The following is a 20,443-nucleotide window of genomic DNA, read 5'->3' on the forward strand; positions in this document are numbered from 1 at the left end:
GGTCCTGAGCTCTGGTTGCATCAGAATCACCTGGGCAGGTCGCACATTTTTGTCGTGACACCCACACCTGAAACTTCCGCGTCGGGGGTGTGGGTGGATCTGTGTCCTTAAGCTCACCAGTGATTCCTCGTGTGGCTGGCCTCAGGAAGCTGGGGAGCTCAGCCCTCCGCCACTGTCATTTTATAGGGGAGGAAACATGTTCCGGGAGGGGCAGTGACCCCCATCTTCAGGGTGGGTTGATGTGCAACCCATTCTAGGGCCCGGTCTGTTGATCCTGAACCCAGCTTTCTTTCCATGTACTCTCGGCTGCCTTCGTTAACTCTCTGAAAGCCCCATTTGACCGTGGAGCTCTGGGAAGGCGCTAAGGCCAGGGGACCACAGTGTGAGGTCACGCAGCACAGAGTGGCTTCATGAGACTCGAGCATCATAGTTCCCCGTGAATCTCAGCGCGACCCTGGGTGTCCCGATCAGCTGGGCTGTCCTGGCACAGATGTGGGCAGGGGGTGAAATTGTCTTTTATCTGCCTCAGGGGCTTTCCTCCTGCCTTACACGATTATGGCCATTTTCGGGGGGATCCCACTGTTCTACATGGAGCTTGCACTGGGCCAGTACCACCGAAACGGATGCATTTCCATATGGAGGAAAATCTGCCCGATTTTCAAAGGTAACCAAAAGGCTTGAGTGGGTGGGTGGGTAGGTGGGTCCTGCAGGGGAAAGTATGGGAGTTGGGGACCTTCTTCCGGAATCAGTTGGGCCTGAAGGTATCTCTGGGCGATGACTTGAGTAGTAAGTTTTTGACTGCTCGAGTGGTATGCGGCTGTTAAAGAGAAACAGAATAAATGGCAATCAAAAGCAAACCTGAGGCATCTGGCTATTAGAGCATGTGACTCAATCTCAGAATCATGAGTTTGAGCCCCACATTGGGTGTAGTGATTACTAAAAAATAAACTTAAAAATGGTAATGATAAAAATAAAATAAGCATTTTAGAAAATAAATAAAAGTAGATCTAATAGAGTCCTATAACTATAGTGGATAAACTAATGGTTGCCAGAAGGCAAGAGGTGGGGAGTGGGCAAAATGGGTGAAGGGGACTGCGAGGTACAGGCTTCCCGTTATGGTATGAATCCGTCCTGGGGATGAAAGGCACCACATCAGGACTCTAGTGCTGTCACAGCGTCGTGTGGTGACAGATGGTAGCCACACTTGTGGTGAGTAGAGCGTTACATATATATCGTCAAATCACCTGTTGTCCACCTGAAACTAATATAACATTGTGTGTCAGCTGTATTCAAATAAAAGTATTTTTTAAAGCAGCCAAAATAGGGATGCCTGGATGGTTCAGTCAGTTTAGCGACTGCCTTCTGCTCAGGTCATGATTCTGGGGTCCCGCATGGGGCTCCCCCATCCGGGCAGAGTCTGTTTCTCCCTCTGACCCTTCCCCTCTTGTGCTCTCTCTCACTCTCTCTCAAACTAATAATAATAATAATAATAATAATGATAATAACTTTAAAAAAAATCTAAAGCAACCAAAATAGAGTTTAAAGCAGTAACAGCACACACGTGTGTGTGTTTCTCAAACGTGTGATCCTGCAAATACATCTAAGGAATTTACCACATTGCCACCTGTCCAGCACCTCCCAGAGCCTTGGGGAATGAGGGGGATGGCAGCCCCCAGCAAGCCCCACTCCGCTCCCTTGAGCTGCAAGGGCCCTACAAGGCCCCCGGGGTCTGTCAGTCTGTCGCTGTCAGGCCGCCCTGTAAACGTACCCCCCACCCCCAACTCCCCTCCCAGGGATCGGCTACGCCATCTGCATCATCGCCTTCTACATCGCCTCCTACTACAACACCATCATGGCCTGGGCGCTCTACTACCTCATCTCCTCCTTCACCGACCAGCTGCCCTGGACCAGCTGCACCAACTCCTGGAACACCGGCAACTGCACCAACTATTTCTCGGGGAACAACGTCACCTGGACGCTGCACTCGACGTCCCCCGCTGAAGAATTTTACACGTAAGTGCATGTAAGTGAGGGGTGGTCTGGTAGAGGCAGGCCACACCCCCGGGGGTGGGGCTTCCGCGGAGGAAGGGAGGGGCTCTTCTCTTTCCTGGTGTGTGTGTGTGGGGGGGTGGATGAAGCCCTTAGGGCAAGAGCAGTACGTGTAAGTGAGCGAGAGGCAGGGCCGCCACCACACTGTTGTGGAGCTGGGAGACTCGACCTTGAGTGCTCCCTAATCTGGCCTTCTGCACTGTTCCTCCCCTCCCCCCTTTGTAATGTGCCAGGCCAGGCTGCCCCCACGTGCCCAGGCCGATCCCTTCCTTGGTTCGCATTCCAAAATGACTCCTCCGCGTCAGAACCAGCCTTCTTCCTGGGCCCCCGCTCTGGCCCTGGCACCTTGTCAGGGAATCAAAGCCTCCCCCTGCTGCAGTAGTCCGCAGCTATTCAAAGAGTTTCTGGTTTCCTGTGTTCACTTCACAAGCGAGACCTACCCTTTGGAGGAAGATGCCTGGAGTACGTCGTACTCTTCAATGCGGGCCTTTCTGGCGGCTGCCAACCACGAGAGCGGGATTTTGGGGTGGGAAGGGGTGCACTACCCAGACACCCAAAAGCTGCCCCATCCAGAAAAGGGGGGCCTGAGAGTCTTCCCCCCGGGTCGGAGGAGGGTGGGTGGTGCTGAGGACTCTTCCCAGGGCCTGTGGGCTGGATGTGCTGTTCTGCTGCTCTGTCCCTCAGGATGGGCAGGGCCACCACTCTCTGAGGCTCAGGGACTGCTGGGTCCTCGCGACGAGATGTCTGTCCCTTCCCTTGGCATGCTGCCTGGTCCGCTCACTGCACAGGCCATCTCACGTGCCTTTCTTTCTCACTGGCTCCAGGCGCCATGTCCTGCAGATCCATCGGTCTAAGGGACTTCAGGACCTGGGGGGCATTAGCTGGCAGCTCACCCTCTGCATCATGGGCATCTTTGCTGTTATCTACTTCAGCATCTGGAAAGGTGTCAAAATGTCTGGCAAGGTGAGGAGGACTCTGACTGCCAAGGGGCCCTCGGGAGCCTTGACAGCCCTAGACAGAGAGGGGCACTGTTGGCCTTCAACACCAAACAGGATCCACGATGCTCAATTTCTCTTCACCAAATCTGTTCAGGAATTCTAGAAATGGACCAATCCCAGGAACCATTGTTTGATTTTTAAAAAAAGATTCCTTTAACCCTCCTATGGTGTCACAATGAATAATCGTGGCAGAAAGTTGTTGAAAGCCCATGATGGGCTGTGATCCATGCTTTATATCCACTGGCTACCGTCTTGTCTTGTCCTTTGCTGGGTGTTTTCCCATATTGTAGGTGGGAAGTGGGTCTGGAGGTGGGAGTATTGGCAAGCTGGGAATCAGAGCCCCGTCGGATTCTAAAGGCTCTGATATTTCTGCCGCATCACCCTGCCTCCTATAGTTACAGAAAAGAAGAGGTCCATCTCCTTTCCTAGAGGTTTTCAAGCATAAAAGCCACCAAGACCCACAAGCTGACAATCTGTGTTTCTGCCCCCTTCCCTCACAGGTGGTATGGGTGACAGCCACCTTCCCTTATATCATCCTTTCTGTCCTGCTGGTAAGGGGGGCCACCCTCCCCGGAGCCTGGAGGGGTGTTCTCTTCTACTTGAAACCCAACTGGCAGAAACTGCTGGAGACGGGGGTAAGATAGCAGGGAAAACGAGGGGCACCTGCCTGTCATTTTACTAAGGGAAGCTAGTCCCCCCAGCAGGGACAACAGAAATGTAGGCTCAGTGGCACATCCGCAATAATGTTTTAAATCAGAAGAACAAGCATGAAAAGTACAGACAAGGGCAGTGGATTGGCTTATGCTAAAATGTGAGGAAGAGAATTCACATTGGTTTCCACATGGTATGTGGTCGCCCCGGGGAGGATCTCTGAGAGCTGGTCTTTCCGCTTTGTGTGGAGCCAGGGGTGGAGGCCAGAGTGTGGCCCAGGCTTGGCCCTCACCCTCACCTCTGCTGCCAGGTGTGGGTCGATGCTGCCGCTCAGATCTTCTTCTCTCTTGGTCCTGGCTTTGGGGTCCTGTTGGCTTTCGCTAGCTACAACAAGTTCAACAACAACTGTTACCAGTGAGTATCTGGGGCTCCCCGGGCAAAGCTTGAAAGTGGGGTGAGCATTGTCAGCTGGCCCAGAAGAAGGTGCTCAAAACAATGGCCTCAGGCTTGGCTGGGCCCAGGCACCCCACAGGGCCCTGACCAGTTCCCCCATGGCCAGAGAACCCACCAGGTCCTTAGCCTTCCCCAGGCCAGTCAGGGTTTGAGAGGGGCCCCAGGCCACTTGCGTTTTGCGAGAGCTTCTCACACACACACAATATTTTTTTAATTAAGAAATTCCACATCAGATTTTTAAAAATTGCAACATATAGTAAATATTTCGATTTTACTTATTAATGTGTTTAACAAGAATTTTAATGTGATTATTTATTTATGTACATATTCACAAAAGTATAACAATTGAGCTATTTTGAACAAGGCAGAATGCCACCATGATTTTTGTGGCAAAGTCTCATTTCAGAAATTTAGATGAAACAGAGAGTGTTTTACCAATTATGATTTCACTATCGCTCGTCATCTTTAGAGTTAACTTTGAGTGCCCTCTCACAGAGGGCAGTGACCAGCAATCTAATTGTGCTGTTCATAAGATGATTACAGAGTTCACCTTCTCTTCCAAAGGAATCCACAACTGCCCTAAGCAATGTGGTGTTGCACTGGGACACCAGCCTGAAGTTGGATGACAAGGTCTTCTTTTAAAAAAGTGTCAGGATATCCCTGGGACAGGATCATAACTTCATTTGCACATAGTGTCAAAAGTCTAAATCCGGGGACTTTATGAATGTGAGGCCAAGGCTCCCTCATGGCCCTGCCTCCAATCCAGACCCTGCTTCCAAGCAATTTTTTCTTTTCTTTTCTTCTTTTTTTTTTTTAAGATTTTATTTGTTTATTTGACAGACAGAGATCACACAAGTAGGCAGAGAGGCAGGCAGAGAGAGAGAGGAGAGCAGAGAGCTGAGCAGAGAGCCCGATGAGGGGCTCGATCCCAGGACCCTGGGATCATGACCTGAGCCGAAGGCAGAGGGTTTAACCCACTGAGCCACCCAGGCGCCCCCCAAGCAATTTTTTCTTAAGATTTTATTTATTTATTTGAGAGAGAGAGGACGCATGAGGAGGGGAGGGGCAGAGGAAACGCAGGCTCCCCTGCTCAGCGGGGAGCCTGACCAGGCGGGACTCGATCCTGGGACTCCAGGATCACGACCTGAGCCGAAGGCGGTCACTTAACCAATGAGCCACCCAGGCACCCCCAGAGCAATTCTTGTTTGAAGTCAGGAGGTCTGGGTGGTTCCAGTTCACCACAGGACGTCACTAAAACCAGCCCCGGGCTCACCCCCTGCCATGCATGGTGCAAATGGCAGCCCGTGCTTCGAGCTACCAACCAGTGTGAGAGGCCAGGCTGGGGCAGACAAGAGGGGACACCAGGACAGGTCCCTGAGGGCCTCGGGTGGAGACTGGTGCTCTTGAGACTCTGTCCTCGGAACTGTCTCAGTCCCGCTGGGTTCTCTGCTCCAGAGACGCCCTGGTGACCAGCGTGGTGAACTGCATGACGAGCTTTGTTTCCGGATTTGTCATCTTCACGGTGCTCGGGTATATGGCCGAGATGCGGAACGAGGATGTGTCCGAGGTGGCCAAAGATGCAGGTGGGAACCTGTGTTCTCTTTATGTCCCTTGCTCTCACTGAATGGCTTGGCTGCTCTTTGGGTCCTTACAGATATCTAAGTTTTGAGCTATTTCTAAATGTTCCTTTAAACATTGTCCAAGGTTTTAGAGAAACTTACCGCCTTCTGCGTGCTCAGCCATGGTGGGGAGGGGATGCAGCAGCTGGATGACTGGATGAGCGCTTTTAAAGGCATTGTGTTTGGTCTGGCGATGAGTCCAAGTCTAATAAGCAAATGATTATTAATCCTTTGAATTTCCCCTTGGAGAAAAATAAAATATAGATGACGTAGTCACGCTACTGTATTGTGAGGTTTTCGTGGAAAAGGAGTGACAGATATTGAAGAAGTGGCCATGGAAGTTTGTGGATGGAATCCCAGGGCTTTCTTGCCAACACACTTCCGTCTTTGACCTGATGCACAGCTGTGCTCGTCCTGGTACCCCAAGCTCAGGCACTTCCATCCAGCCCGTGAGAAGTGGAGGACATGTCCCTCACACTATCAAAAGGGACTTTAAAAATAGCGGGAGGTCTTTATTCCGAGGCCTCTAGGACTCTTCTGGAATGTTTCACCGTTCCTACTGTTTTTTAGCTAATACCATCAGAGAGAGCTAAATGCTCTGGATATCAGTCCTGGCCCAAAAAAAAAAGCTCTGAGTTGTGATGTGGTGGAAACTCTTATTCCCATGTGTAGTTTTGCTAGTGTTAGGGTCTTGGGTTTCTTTCCATCCATACCCCTCCCCCGCCAACTGACTGAGGGTTTGTACCTTTTAAGATGGCTGCGGTTCCTTCCCTCTCTTGATGTCAGGATAGGCAAGGGGGATGGCGTGGAGTGTGAGCAAGTGTTCGGGGTGTGTTAAAGCCTATTTCACATGTAAGTTCCCGTGACAGAAGTGTAATTGTTGGTGTGGCTGCATTTCCCCGAGACGTCTTTGCAGGGCAGGTGTCGGTGACCACCTCCTCCTCTCTCCCACTCTGTCTCAGGCCCCAGCCTCCTCTTCATCACGTATGCAGAAGCCATAGCCAACATGCCAGCATCCACTTTCTTTGCCATCATCTTCTTCCTGATGTTAATCACGCTGGGCCTGGACAGCACCGTGAGTGAATGGGGAGGGAAGCCTGGCTTTCTGGAGGAGACGAGGGGGTTGGGGAGGAAGGTGCGCGTATCCTTCCCATCCTGGCCACCCCAGCAGGTGTTGGCTGCTCCCTCCCGGTGCTCCCTCAGCCCCTGGTTCAGGCCTCCCTGCAGCTGCTCATGGCCCTCTAGGACCTGCGAGAGTCATTAAGGGGTTAATGAGGGTAAGAGGTCTGCACAGAACAGGGCTCAGGTATGTGAACTGCTATTATTGGGTGCTGTCCCTGCACCAGAGGGACCCTAAAGGTCCCTCTTGGGTCTCGGTGCCCTGCTGCCCCACATTTGACTCAGCACCTGGCACTTAGTAGTGTGGGAAGACTCTCAGCTTTGAGTTGGTCTTTCTGGTGAAGCCGGAGTCTCCCCAGGAGGCCTCACATAAAGCAGTCTTGTCCGGGCGCTCTGTTTCTTTCTTTGATGTGCTTGGGGGGGGGGGCTTCTTTACCTTCTTTATGAAAACCGTGAAAATGGGGTGATACATTGCCAGCGAGGGCTGGGGTCTGTGGGGAGCCCATCATGACCAGCCACCTACCTTCCCGTTCGCTGTCCTCGAAGGGAACACACTGGCCTTGAGCCTCCCCTGTGACAGCTGGCATGTCCCTCTCAGTTTGCAGGCTTGGAGGGGGTGATCACAGCTGTGCTCGACGAGTTTCCGCACATCTGGGCCAAGCGCCGGGAGTGGTTTGTGCTTGGTGTCGTCATTACGTGCTTCTTTGGCTCCCTGGCCACCCTGACTTTCGTGAGTACTGCAACCCCCAGCTTTGAGTAGCCTCTGCGGAGGCAGCAGAGCCCCACAAGAACCTGTCCCTTTGCTTCCATCTTCCGTGGCACCCTGGCTTTGGCACCAAGTAAGAGGGTTGATGCTGCTCTGCAAATGTCACCAGGGATCAGGAGGAAAGTTGTTTCCGGCAGTGTTTGTGTGTAGAATCTGTTCTGTGCTTGGTAGTTGGAGGGCTTTCCATCTTGCAATCGACCCAGCTGGATTTCAGGCTTTGCAGTGTGTCTGGAGAAGAACTGAGATTTGCTTTTCCAGTCTTTAGGGCTGCTTTTGTGGGATTACTGCCCTGATGTCCCGATATCCAGAATATCTGGAGGCTGGCATCTCCTGTTTGTAATCTCACTTTGTCTCCCCCAGAGAATATGCAATGGTGAAGAAGTCAGACCCTCTCCCATGATTTTTTTTTTTTTTAAGCGGAGGCAAATACAGTTAAAATGAAATAAGATCACACCCACAGCCATCCCTGGCTTATGTCCTCCTGATTCAAGGCAGATTTTGAAGACCTGCATCTTCAAGCTATGGTCAACAGGGTTGGGTGGGGTGCGGGGGGCACCCTGAGGAGGACCCAAGGGATTGGCAAGTTAAGACAGAAGGAGAAACCAGAACCAACGTGCTCAGCATGTCTGGTATTGCGAACTGGCCCAGGTCCTGTCTTTAGGGACTGGGATTCTTTAGGACAGAGTATACAGTAGGTGCTGCATAAGTGGAAGGAAGTTGAAAACAGATCCAGGGACTCTTCTGAGTCTATCTCTTAAAGCTCAGTGGGAGAAGAAGCAAGGAGACAGTGCTCTGTAGCACAGGAAGGGACGTGTGGTGCCGAGCTGTCTGGCCCACGCTGCGAGGGCTGATCTCAGAGGCAGGCTCTGGGAAATTTATCTTAGGTCCCAGGTGGGACTGGTCAAAGTTAAGAAGCAGCTATCGGCCTTCCCCATGAAGAGGAGGCAGTGCGTCGGAGGGCCCTTAACTCGTTTGCCGTCTCCTTTCCAGGGAGGGGCCTACGTGGTGAAGCTGCTAGAGGAGTATGCCACGGGCCCGGCGGTGCTCACCGTTGTCCTCATAGAGGCTGTGGCTGTGTACTGGTTCTATGGTAAGATGCTTCCCTCCACCAGCCTGGAGCCCCCAGAATAGAGAAGGGCTGATTTCATCCAAGAAAGCCGGGGCAGGGTACCAGACGTCACCTCCCTGGGGGCCTGGAAAACCACGCCTGCAGAGTGGCTTCTTCCGATGCAGGTCACCATGTCCTCCACACTCCATGCCACAGATTCCCCTTGGCTCGTGGGAGGACGCTGTCTCCTTCTGAGTTTAAATGTTCACCCAGAGGGCGTGGGCTGACCAGTTCCATAGAGCTCACCCGTGGAGGAGGCTGGAGATGCTGCGGGGTCTGAGAGCGGCACAGACAACGAAGAACCAGTGCACGGGGAATGCATTTGGGGAGGGTATAATATACCCGTATTTTACAGAGCTCCCCATAAAGCCCCGGGATAGAGTCTGGGAGACCTTCTCCCAGGGAAGAGGCAAGAATGTTCCCGTGTGGATTATCTGCTTTGGCAAAATCCCCAGTTCAGCCCCTGGGATGCCGGGGTGCAATCTGATAGGGGTGAAACTCGCAGCAGCAGAGAGAGGAAGCTGACATGGGTCCATCGGCAGGGCTCCCAAGAATCCGTGGGTGGGGATGGGCTGACCTGGGCAATTGACATGAAGAGAACCAGGTTCAGGGGCTCCTGGCTGGCTCATTCATAGGGCATGGGACTGGTTTTTTTGTTTTGTTTTTTTAAGAGTTTATTTATTATTTAACAGAGAGAAAGAGAGCACAAGCAGGGGGAGCTGCAGGCAGAGGGAGAGGGAGAAGCAGACTCCCTGATAAGCAAAGGAGTCCCATGTAGGACTGGATCCCAGGACCAGACCTGAGCCGAAGTCAGATGCTTAACTGGCTGAGCCACCCAGGTGCTCTGAACGTGTGGCTCTTGATCTCAGGGTTTGAGTCCCACATTGAATGTAGAAATTACTCAAAATAAATAAATAAAATCTTTGAAGAAAAAAAGAGAGAGAAATCGAAATCGGGATTTGATCTAAGATCGACTCCCACATTGAATGTACAGATTACTCAAACATATCTTTGAAGAAAGAGAGAGAGAGAGAGAGAGAGAGAGAAACCAGGTTCAGAGATACCTCTCTTCATCTTTAAAATCAAGAAGTGATTATTTCATTCTGAAAATGTATTGATTTCCCTGGTTTCTATGGTAATAGAACAGCCTTAGCCTGTTTGTCATTACACGTAACATGAAGAAGGGGAGGCCCCATATTCTGAGTTGCACATGAGCCCAGTGTTTTAAAAAGAATCCCTCCCTGTCTCCTCAGTGATTCCAAGGACGGAGTTCAGGGTACGGGACCTGGCTGTTGCTGAGGCTCTCGGGGAATGGACTGCAGGGCGCCCCGCCTTCCCGTTTCCAGCTTCTCACCAGGAGGAGTTCTCAGTTCTCCCATGCACATATTTTTTATAGAAGAACCTTGATCTTGATCTGGCATGTGAGCAGGCAATCTGCTGTTAAAATTTCCTCTTGAATGTTTCCAATGTATGGTCCAAGTCCGTCTCTGTCAAGTGGGGTCCCGATTCCTAGATAAAATGTAACTTTCTTTTCTACAGTAATAGTAAAATCAGATGAGTGCTGAGATCTCAGAAGTCAAGCGCAGTGTGGGCACCAAGAGGGGGCTTTGGGTCCCTCCCCAAATGTCCACCTGCCTCGCCCACTCCATGTAGAAAGAACGTTGCTGGCTATCAAATGCAGTTTTGTGACAAGTCCCCTGTCCCACTTTCAGACCAGATTGGTGCCCCTGAGTCCCCGCCGCGACAAACTCCAGAGCTGCTCACTGTCTCTGAGGGAGTCCATGTCGTCCCTCAGCCGATCTCTCTTTCTCTTGCGGGTGACTTTAGGCATCACTCAGTTCTGCAGTGACGTGAAGGAAATGCTCGGCTTCAGCCCTGGGTGGTTTTGGAGGATCTGCTGGGTCGCCATCAGCCCTCTCTTTCTCCTGGTGAGTGGCCATTTCCCTCTCCCTGGCCCGGAAGAAAGGTTCACCCCAACTGTTATGTAGAGTAAATTGTGCTGAAGTGTAACATAGTTGCAGAAGAGTGTGTAAATCTGAAGTGTACCTCTCATTGCAACTTTATAAATCAAGCATGCTTTCGCAGCAGGAACCATGCTAAGAAATAAAAACATGACCAGCCCTTGAGAAGCCCCTCCGGTGTCCCTCCCAGTCAGTGTGTCCCCCGGGCTTCCCCACTTTCTGGCTTCCAGCACCATGGAAGGGTAGTCGGGGCTTGGATCCCTGTGGCATGTGTCCATCACAACCCTGCTCCGTGAGAATGATAAATAACATTTATTGAACATGACGTGCCAGACCAGACTTCGTGCTAAACTTAGATCCATTGCTCTGTGAATCCTTACAACCGTTCCATGAAGGAGCGTAGTCCTCATATGCCATTTTACAGTTAAGGAAATTGAAGCCTGAAGGGTCCCAGGTTACATGTGACGTGTAAGAACTCTTCAAGACCTGGGAAGGATTTCCTTAGCTGCTCTTGAAGGCCCTGGGAGGAGGGGTCCTTGTAATTTCGTATTCATTGTCTTCAAGATGCCCCACACGAGAGTCCTCAAGCGTGGACCTGAGTCAAAAGTAGAATCCATCTAATGCCCAAGGACCTGGGTGAGAACATTCAGTTCCAAGCATTGCCTCTTTGCATTCAGTGCTCACCCCCCGTGTCCCTCCGAAGGAGACACTTGCCCCAAGACGCCGAAGCTCCCTGCTCACATCCCAGCTGTGCTCCAAGGCAGCCCTGCGTAAAGTGGCTCTGTGCCCGTCAGCAGGGATCACTCTCCAATTCTTTCATTTTAACTGTAATTTTATCTTGGAGGGAATTTTTTTAATCTCATAGAGCCAGAAAGCTTGTTGGACTGGTCCTTCCATCAGGCTCTAGCTTGTTAGGAATGTCTGGGCCAAACATTTTGTCTTAGGGACATCTCTGGCTTTGACATAGAGGTCATTGTTCCTTCCCCGTCTTGTTTAAAACAACAAGGGAGAATCCCTTCGTGTGTTCTGTTCTGACTTTCTCTGGGCGGCCCTTTGTTTGGTACTTTTTGTGCCCGTACATCTGGACATGAACGTATAAGGTGAGCCGTAAGTTCCCTCTTGCCTCTGTGATGCTGTGTGAGTCTGTCTGTACCCCAGAAGCTTTGCTTGACTTCCATTCCCCTGACCCCCGCAGGTTTCCAAAACCAAAGCCAACCACTGCCCTGGGCAGCAGATAGTTCTCAGTGCCCAGCGGCTCTGGGGAGTGCTCTGGTGGCTCTAGTTGTTCCCCCAGACTTGGCCTGGTAGTTCTTATTACCTGGTCAGCTCACTGGTAAACTAAAAATACGTGTATATTTTTCTTTAAAACTTTAAAATTTGAGTTAGGGAACCGTGTAATGTTTAGTAAAGGGAGTGAGTCATCACTTGCCTGTAACACCGGGTGCTCCTCCCCACAAGCTCCCTCCGTAATCCCGTCACCCAGCCAGCCCACCTCCACCCCTTCCCTCCATCCACCCTCTTGGTTCTCTATCCTTAGGAATCTTTTATGGTTTGCTTTCCTTGCTCTCTTTTTCCCCTTCCCCTATGTTCATCTGTTTTTAAAAAAACAAAAACAAAAACAAAAACATGTCTTTTTTAAAATCCAGGACATTTCGTTGTTTTCCGTGAGAGGGCTGGCACGAACTGCCTAGCTGGCGATCACTAGACGCAGTTCTCACATAGATGGATCAGTAATTTCTGTGATTACCTGTGCTTCTTGATAATCTACTTAAATCCTTTCATTTGGTTTTCAAAGAAAAGAGGAGAGTTCCTTTGAGTTCCTTGAGGGAAGAAGCTCTGTCTCTCTGCTTCAGTATCCCCTACCAGGAAGGAAAGGATGTCCAGGGCTGAGATTTGGGAGAGGCAAGTAAGGCCACAGGTGTCAAATGGAAGGGGGGAGGGGTTGGGCCCAAACTACTCAAAACTACTACCTTTTACCACAACACTTTTTAAAAACCAAAATTAATGCAGGAAAGTCCCCAGTCAGCAGATTTCAACATTTTAAATAAACACAAGGCCTGACCTGGACTTGCGTGTCTCACCTCGCTCACCTTACCCTAATCTGGCCCTGTCAGATCTTGTCTTTTTAAAAATATTGCACTAAAGTATTCCCCCTTGATGACTAAAATCGACTTAACTGTTGTGCCCAAGGCGAGTGCCTCGCAGGCTCCCTCCCCTCGTCCTGGCCCCAGGCTTTATAGTATTTCATCTTTGTGAGCCTCTGGCTATCTAGCAGCCTGGGCAAACATGCGTGGTGTGCAATCATGCCCCGTGAGCTCCCATGCCCAGCAGAACTCATGCACAGACTTGGCTGAGGCCCGTCACCCCTGACCCCTGCCGTGTTTGCTTTTACTCACTTCCTCTAAAGGCAAGTGCTCTAGGGCCCAGCGAATGGGAGGCAAATTCGTCTTCCACTTTTGGGTCTCTGTACCAGATCCCTGGCTCTGCGCTTTTTAAGGCTGCCTTCAGTGAACAAGCAGTCGCTTACTAAAACTATTCTTTTTCACTGAAGCCAAGTTTCAGAAAAAAGAAAATATATATGAGCAGGGAGAGGCAGAGCTGTCCCTGCATGGGGTGTGTCCAGAGTTGCACACACACTGGCTACCACAGGAGCCTGAGGCCTCTCTGAACTGGGCTGGGTTTCCCATACCTGACGTGAAGATGAGAAGGAGTTATAGAAGGCTCCTCACGGTGCAGCCTTGCCATGTTCCAGAACTAGCTCCCCGAGTAGCTGGGCCCAGGGGTGAGGACAGCGAGTCCCGGGAAGGGTCTGCGCTGGGAAAGCTTTCTCCCAGACTTAGGATAACACTGTTGGGAAGATGGATGTGTGTTTAACAACTTCCCATTTTATTACCTGCAGACAAAGAAGGAAAGATATAAATAGTTGTCGAACCACACAAATAGTTTACATCACTGCTTTCTTTATGACTACGGAGTAATAAAATTAAATCAAGAGCAGTGACGATTTCGGCCCTGTGGTTACTAGGCAGAAACTGGTGTTTACGCTCTCCCTCTGGAAACCAAACTGAAGTAGGAAAACCTATAAACTGAGTGTTGGGAACACACCGTGGTGTTTTTTGCGGGGGGAGATATTTTCATTTGAATTTTCTTTCTCCTTCCACACTTCCAGTCATGATGAGGGCCAGGGCGGGTGGTCACTCATGGCTGAGACACGTCGTGGCAGGGCCATGCCTATAGGAACCCCAGGCTAAGGCTCTCAATGCAGAAAGCAGAGACCTCAAGAAAAGAGGGGACACATATACCCAAGAGCCCAAGGCTTCTCCAGGTCTTGAGAACCTTAGTATCTCTCCCGGACACAGGTAACTTCCATCTGACAGCTGGGAAAGGCAGGAGGAAGTGAAAACAGAACCTAGAGAACTGTGGGGCCCTAGGACGGGCAGATGCTGTGGAGAGGCCACCCAGATCATTCTTCCACTGTCTGGCAAGACCGGGCCCAAATCACTTTTCATAGTTGCCGGTGTTTTCCCCTTTGCCCCAAAGGGATTGCTTTAACTCCTCAGAAAAAAACGTTCTGAGGCCTTGGCATCCTTGCTCGAAGGGTCGAGATGGGGGGGTGGAGAGGAGAATCAGTACAAGCACCTGGCTGTTTCCTGGTTGCAGCTCGGGCTCAGCAATGAGTGGATTCTATGCGTCAGAGTTCAATCAAGGATCTCTCACATTTGAGGGATTTCCTGAAAGGATCCCAGCTTTAGCATCTGGGGTCTGGGGTATCAGAACCGCCCCTATCTGCAAGGATGTCGTTACGATTTGTAATGTTTCTTGGCATTCTGGTTCCAGTTCATCATCTGCAGTTTTTTGATGAGCCCGCCCCAGCTCCGACTTTTCCAGTATAACTACCCTCAGTGGAGTATCATCCTGGGTTACTGCATAGGGACCTCGTCTTTCATCTGCATCCCCACATACATAGCGTACCGGCTGATCGTCACTCCAGGGACATTTAAAGAGGTAGGTGCTCGTGCGTGTGTTCTGACTAATAATTGTTTTGGGAGAAAAGGATACTCTGGTTGTGCTCGGTTCAGAGGAGATGAGTCCCCCATGTGAAACTCCACCGTTGGCTCTCGATCTTCTATATTTATATGTCTACACCAGTGAGCGACCTGTATTGGCTGCCACTCCCAGGAGCCTTCGATGCGGTGATGAGAGAGAGAGCTGGTATTTGCATGCACCACAGCCCACAGCTTGAGCTGTGTATAGCATTCTAAACGTCTCAGATGACCACTTTGCCTTCTGCTTGCCATCGGGCATGGACATCAGATCTGTCATGTCTGAAGCAATACATACTTTTTATGTTTTCTGTTTGATCACAACCTCATTCCTCCCCAAGGGCCTTGGACCCTGGTGTGGCTTGAAATACACACTCGGGCCCAGAACTGTTGAGTTTATTCCTTTAAATCATCCTTTATTGCAGTCCTTTGGTTCCATTGATTACAATCTGGAGGTCATAGTCCGGGGTGATCTGTTTCTTAGATTGTCACCTTGCAAATGGCCATGGCCTGGCAAATTTTGAGAGCCATGGTAGTCTAGCAACTAGAATGTTACCAAAACAGGGAAAACAAAAGTGGGCCTGGCATTTTGGGAGATCAGCAGCCAGAAGGGCAGCAGCATGGGTGGCTGGGGACTAGGACACAAAAGCCAAAAGTTCTACTTGTGTTGTTCAGGATACCGTTCCACTATACATCTTCGTGCTCTCTGCTCTTTCTGCACAACATAGCCCCCCTCAAGACTAGTTAGAATGATCTGTGTCCAGTTCCCAATTAGCAAGACTTAATTCTGCTTAATCAGTCACAGCTTACATACTCCTCTATAGGGGGGGGATGGTTTGTGAAATTATGTTTTCAATGAACTGACATGTCCAGGTAGCTGATGAGGGCTGCAGCCACTTCTTTTTAAGGGGATTTCTGGCATGAGACTACAGTTCTTGAATGTGAACTTGATTAGGAACACAAAATAGACAGTTTTGTTAATGTCATTAACTATGCAGATGGAACTATTTGAGTTCCATAGACCCTCCTCTGTAAGGAAGAACAAACTCCCAGAATCAGGGAACAAAAGATTGAAGGACTGAAACTAATGTAATATTGTGTAGGAACTATACTCAAAAAAAAAAGAAAGAAAGAAAGAGACTTTCATTTTCAATGCAAAATATAAAGGATGAGTAGCACAGCTTCACCTACAATCCATAAATCAAAAATGCTTTCAGATCCAATTTTGCCCACTTCCTGTACATACTCTCAGCCATCAAAAATTTTACTAAGCAGCTTCCTAAAGATTTTTCTAAGCCTCTGAGTTGCTGCTGTTTTCCCTTCTTCATGTCACCCTGATGCTAAGTTTTACATGGTGGGCTGTATATTTCATACCCAAGCCCAAGTGTATTTCAGATCGTCTTAAAGCTGCTGTGTATCTCAGCTGTTTCCAAACTAAAAATTCCTAAAGTCTTCCCTGTAATGAGTCCTATGTCAACATGAGTTTGCTTTAGGAGTGATGATTTAAATCATCACGTCTTTTTAAAGTTTTGTGATAATTTGTACCTTGGTATGCTAACCAGTACTTCTTCACAGGCAGATTGATGAGATCAGGGACATCCTAGCCATTGCAGTGGCTGCATCCACATCATGCGTCTGGTGTGTGTGCAGGGCGGAAGGAGCCTGGCTGGGGCAGGGGTGCAGGGGGCAGGGGGTGGACAGAGTCCAGCATTCTCTCTGCTCCCTGAGCAGTATGTGGTCAAGGAGGCTTCCTTGGTCCAGAGAAAAAGATTTGCTTTCCCAGGTCCTTGAAAGCATGTTATACCCCAGTGGAGGTTCTACTGAAAGTTCATCATTTTCTCCCATTAATATTACAATGATTTTTGTAATTAGTTGACAGATGCTTATAGTTCCTGAATATGTCATTTTCAAAGTTGTATTTAAGTGATCTCTACACCCAACATGGGGCTCAAACTCCTGACCCTGAGATCAAGAGTCACAGCTTCCAACTGAGCCTGCCAAGGGCTCCCTGAATGTATCATTTTTATCTATAGTTGGGAACAAATAAATCGGGAATGCCTTTCTTAAGGAAAGTCAGTGAGACTATTCCCACTTACTAGTAAATGCCATTAAAATGCTATTTAAATGTTTTCATATTAATGTTGAAATATTTAACTAAGTGTTAATGAATGTTTTCAACATTGTATTTTCTTCCCAACAGCGTATTATTAAAGGTATCACTCCAGAAACAGCGACAGAAATTCCCTATGGGGACATCCACTTGAATGCCATATAACATGCTTCAGTGAGAGGAAAATGGCTTCCCAACAACCTCTTCCTCTGGTTCTGACAAGTCATGCCTTGCCTTCTCCCCTCTCAGTGAACGAGTTTCCAGCTACACCTGACAATGGAAGGAAGGGCCTTCTTCATGGAGAGACTGTCCCAAAAGACTATGGTGCCCAGACTCTTATGGCCTCCAAATACTTGTTTCTGGGAAATCTCCTGGACATATCACCGTGTTAGCTCTATGACCAGCTAAACTGGACTATTTTGGATGTGTGAGGGTGTGTATGGAGGTGATGAGAGCCACCATCTCATCAGTTAGGATTAGGTTTAGAATCAAGTTTGTACAAGTCTCCTGCATCGTTTCTTGTTATGATCATTGGTATCTGACATCCACTTGCTTCTAAAGATTTCACTGTTGATGAGTGCATAAACCACGTAGGAGAAAACAGGGATACTGTTTTGTTAGCCATATATTTTCCGAGTAGCATAGAATTCTATAGCTGGAATCTTCTAGAACCCTGTAACCCGTGTGCCTTTGTGGAGTCAGGAGAGGAAGATGTAGAAACTAAATGGAAAAATAATGTATTCATGTGAGCATGTGTGTCTGTGTATACTGTTGTCTCGGTGTATCCTTCTCTCTATTCCAATACTTTGGGCCCATTACAAACTATATGAATTTCCTCTAATTTTTCTTACATTAACAATTCCACCTACTCAAATGTGTGTGTATGTTATTATAAGGGTATCATTGCCACCTCTGCCTTTTCCAGTGACACACTTCAGCGCGCACCTTCCTTTCTGGGCCCGTGTTCAGCGTTTGCTGCACTTCATTGTCATCTTCCTGTCCCTGCCAGCGAAACATGCAGGATAATGTTCCACAGGCAAATCCGGCCCATTTCATTAGTGACTGTGGCTTGGCCATAAACCGCTTTGAAGGTGATACTGACAAATGCTTCTTCGGTGTTCAGGTGACCATCTCGTTTAAGCTGTTTCAGATGACCTGGTTTGACTGCTCGGGTTACTTTGATTTGTGAAGAGAGGATTAAATCCAATTCTTGCTTACAGGGTATAAAGGTCTGGTACCCTGACCTTAACCGAGGTTGCCCTCAATCCAGAAGTAATTGGAGACTCTGGATTAGCCTTAAATGGAATTCCCCCAACCCTTCCTGGTTGACTACCAGGATTGTGAGCTCTCCAGATAATACTCAAGATTGAGGCTAAAATAAGCAAGGCTAATTGGAAAAGGGTCAGTTAAATGAATAACCTTGCATTTCACATAAAACATTGAATACGGATCAAGTAAATTTGACCCCGGGTGGATTTTGGCTTTCAGATGCGTAAGTAAAGAAGTAAATTTACCTTTTAATGTAAGATTTCCTCACCAAAATCTTAAAGGGAATAAACCTAGTCAATGATAAAAGGACTCAATCATCTCGCTGCACATCATTTCAGTCCTCTATATATATAGCATTGAATTCTAACAGCCTTATAGAAAGAAGACCCATCTAGCAGAGACTTGGTTTTATCCAATTATAGATCTTCCTCTCTTGGCTCCTTTCCGCCCCCCAGTCTCTGCCCCAGCCGTCTTCTTGTATTCTCCCTACATCCTTCTATTTCTGATTCTTTGCTTCTCCCAGCAGGATATTTTCCTTATAGAAGTGAGCTGCTGAGAAGTTTCCCAAAATATTAGAGGAAAAGAGTAGAGGGATTAAAAAGTCCCTCACTGACCTACCTTCATTATCTTTCCTCTTTCATTCCTTCATGCTCCTTATTTCCATTCTCTTCGCTTTCTAGCACGCTGAGGGGAGAGGGGTTGTTTAAGGGGCAGCGTAAGTCAGTGGTAACTAGCTTTGCAAATTTAAAGAACTACTTTATGAAGATATTCAGATACGAATTCTTTCTGTCCCACACACACTTATGCATGTTCCAAAGACATCATTTTTTAAAAAAAGCACTTTTTCAAACAGAATTAGAGTTCTGCCACGCCAGGTGTCGAAGGGATTATATAGGTGTTTTGAAAAGTTTTCAGACTTCACTGGACTTAAATAATGAAATCTCTGTTCTGCACAGTTTTCATTTACTTGATCCCTATTTATCAGTACTACTACGGATTTTTTTTTTAAAGGAAAACTTAGAAGTAGGTAGATGGACTTTAAAACAATCTTTTAAAGACCTTTTACATCTAATGTAGTATTTACATAAAAGTAAAAAATAAAATGGAATTGAATTGTAAAGTTATTTCACTACTGCAGTTAATTTTTTTTTTCTGTGATTTTATTAGTAAGCAACACACAGGAAAGAGGCAATACAGAAGATAAAGGCATAGAAGGAAGCCAAGGGAATTCAGCTGATTAAGGTTGTTTCCTATATTGATAAGCAATGAAGCCAAAGAATTCCTCTCCCTTCCAGAAAACTTACAATCTATTTAAAATTTATTCCATTTGTTGTTTAGAATGCATATGATTGGTAGCCTAAATTCATTGCCCTGGCTGCCCCATCTGACAAGCACAAAGTCAACACAATAGCTCCAAAACCAACTAGTGAAAATCATATCAAATAATAAAATCTAACAATAAGGCAAAAAAAAAAAAAGTTTTTTTGGTGAGATGTCACCCCCTCACCATCCTCTTTTTACTAAACTTGTTAATTTCATTAATCTCAAAATTTAAGCTTAAATATACATTTCCATTTAACCTATCCATGCCATTCCCAAGCCTGAAAAGGGAGATTACTCTTCTAGAAGTAAGGATACGTCTCTCTGACAAGTTGAAGGAGTGACCTGATATGTTACACCTGTTGTATAATTGATTTGGGTTTCACCATCAAAGCGAGGCTTGAAACTATGGAATGCAATGGCTTAACTATGGTGTTCTTACTCCATATCTTAGTGCTTAGCCACAGAATCGGACAATCCAAGGCTGGTTCCCTTCTTAGCATATGTCTACTCATAAATCAACAACTGGTGCATGAAATACCAGAATTGTTCAGAATGACGGTGATCATTCTTACGACAGCAATCAGAGGACATTTTTCACCATCCTTTTCTCCATTCCTTCTTTTCTTGGCTCGGGGGCTAGTGGGGAAAAGCAGTAGGTTCCCCAGAGAGACTATGTTACAACCTGTCATCCCATAAGTAAGTAATGTAATAAAAGCAAAATAGTCCTATGCTCAGTGGGAAGAGTTATATACTTTAAAGTCAACATGGAAGGGGTTGGAGCAAGTTGGTGGAGGACTATGAGACATAAATATCATTGGGTCCCAGGAGTTCGGCTAGTTACCAAACCATTCTGAATACCTACAAACTCAACAGGAGATTGAAGAGAAGAGCAGAAATTCTAGGAACAGAAAAGCGACCACTTTTTGGAAAGTAGGACATGCAGACAAGTGAGTCAGAGGTGATCTATGGGATGA

At 48.0% G+C, this 20,443-nt stretch overlaps 1 protein-coding gene across 1 annotated transcript in view; it reads left to right on the plus strand.

The window, feature by feature from the left end:
- Window positions 1-19,270, plus strand: part of SLC6A4 (solute carrier family 6 member 4) — a 33,379-nt gene extending 14,109 nt beyond the window's left edge. The window contains exons 3-14 of the mRNA XM_082707095.1: window positions 530-664; window positions 1,794-2,013; window positions 2,874-3,012; window positions 3,548-3,682; window positions 4,009-4,112; window positions 5,607-5,734; window positions 6,733-6,845; window positions 7,488-7,619; window positions 8,646-8,745; window positions 10,591-10,691; window positions 14,562-14,729; window positions 16,968-19,270. Coding sequence (XP_082563221.1) covers window positions 530-664; window positions 1,794-2,013; window positions 2,874-3,012; window positions 3,548-3,682; window positions 4,009-4,112; window positions 5,607-5,734; window positions 6,733-6,845; window positions 7,488-7,619; window positions 8,646-8,745; window positions 10,591-10,691; window positions 14,562-14,729; window positions 16,968-17,042 — 1,550 coding nt within the window. The 3' untranslated portion in view covers window positions 17,043-19,270. The remainder of the gene's footprint in view (window positions 1-529; window positions 665-1,793; window positions 2,014-2,873; window positions 3,013-3,547; window positions 3,683-4,008; window positions 4,113-5,606; window positions 5,735-6,732; window positions 6,846-7,487; window positions 7,620-8,645; window positions 8,746-10,590; window positions 10,692-14,561; window positions 14,730-16,967) is intronic.
- Window positions 19,271-20,443: the final 1,173 nt, after the last annotated feature.

Source organism: Mustela nivalis (genome assembly GCF_964662115.1).
Source record: "Mustela nivalis genome assembly, chromosome: 17".
Lineage (NCBI taxonomy): Eukaryota > Metazoa > Chordata > Mammalia > Carnivora > Mustelidae > Mustela > Mustela nivalis.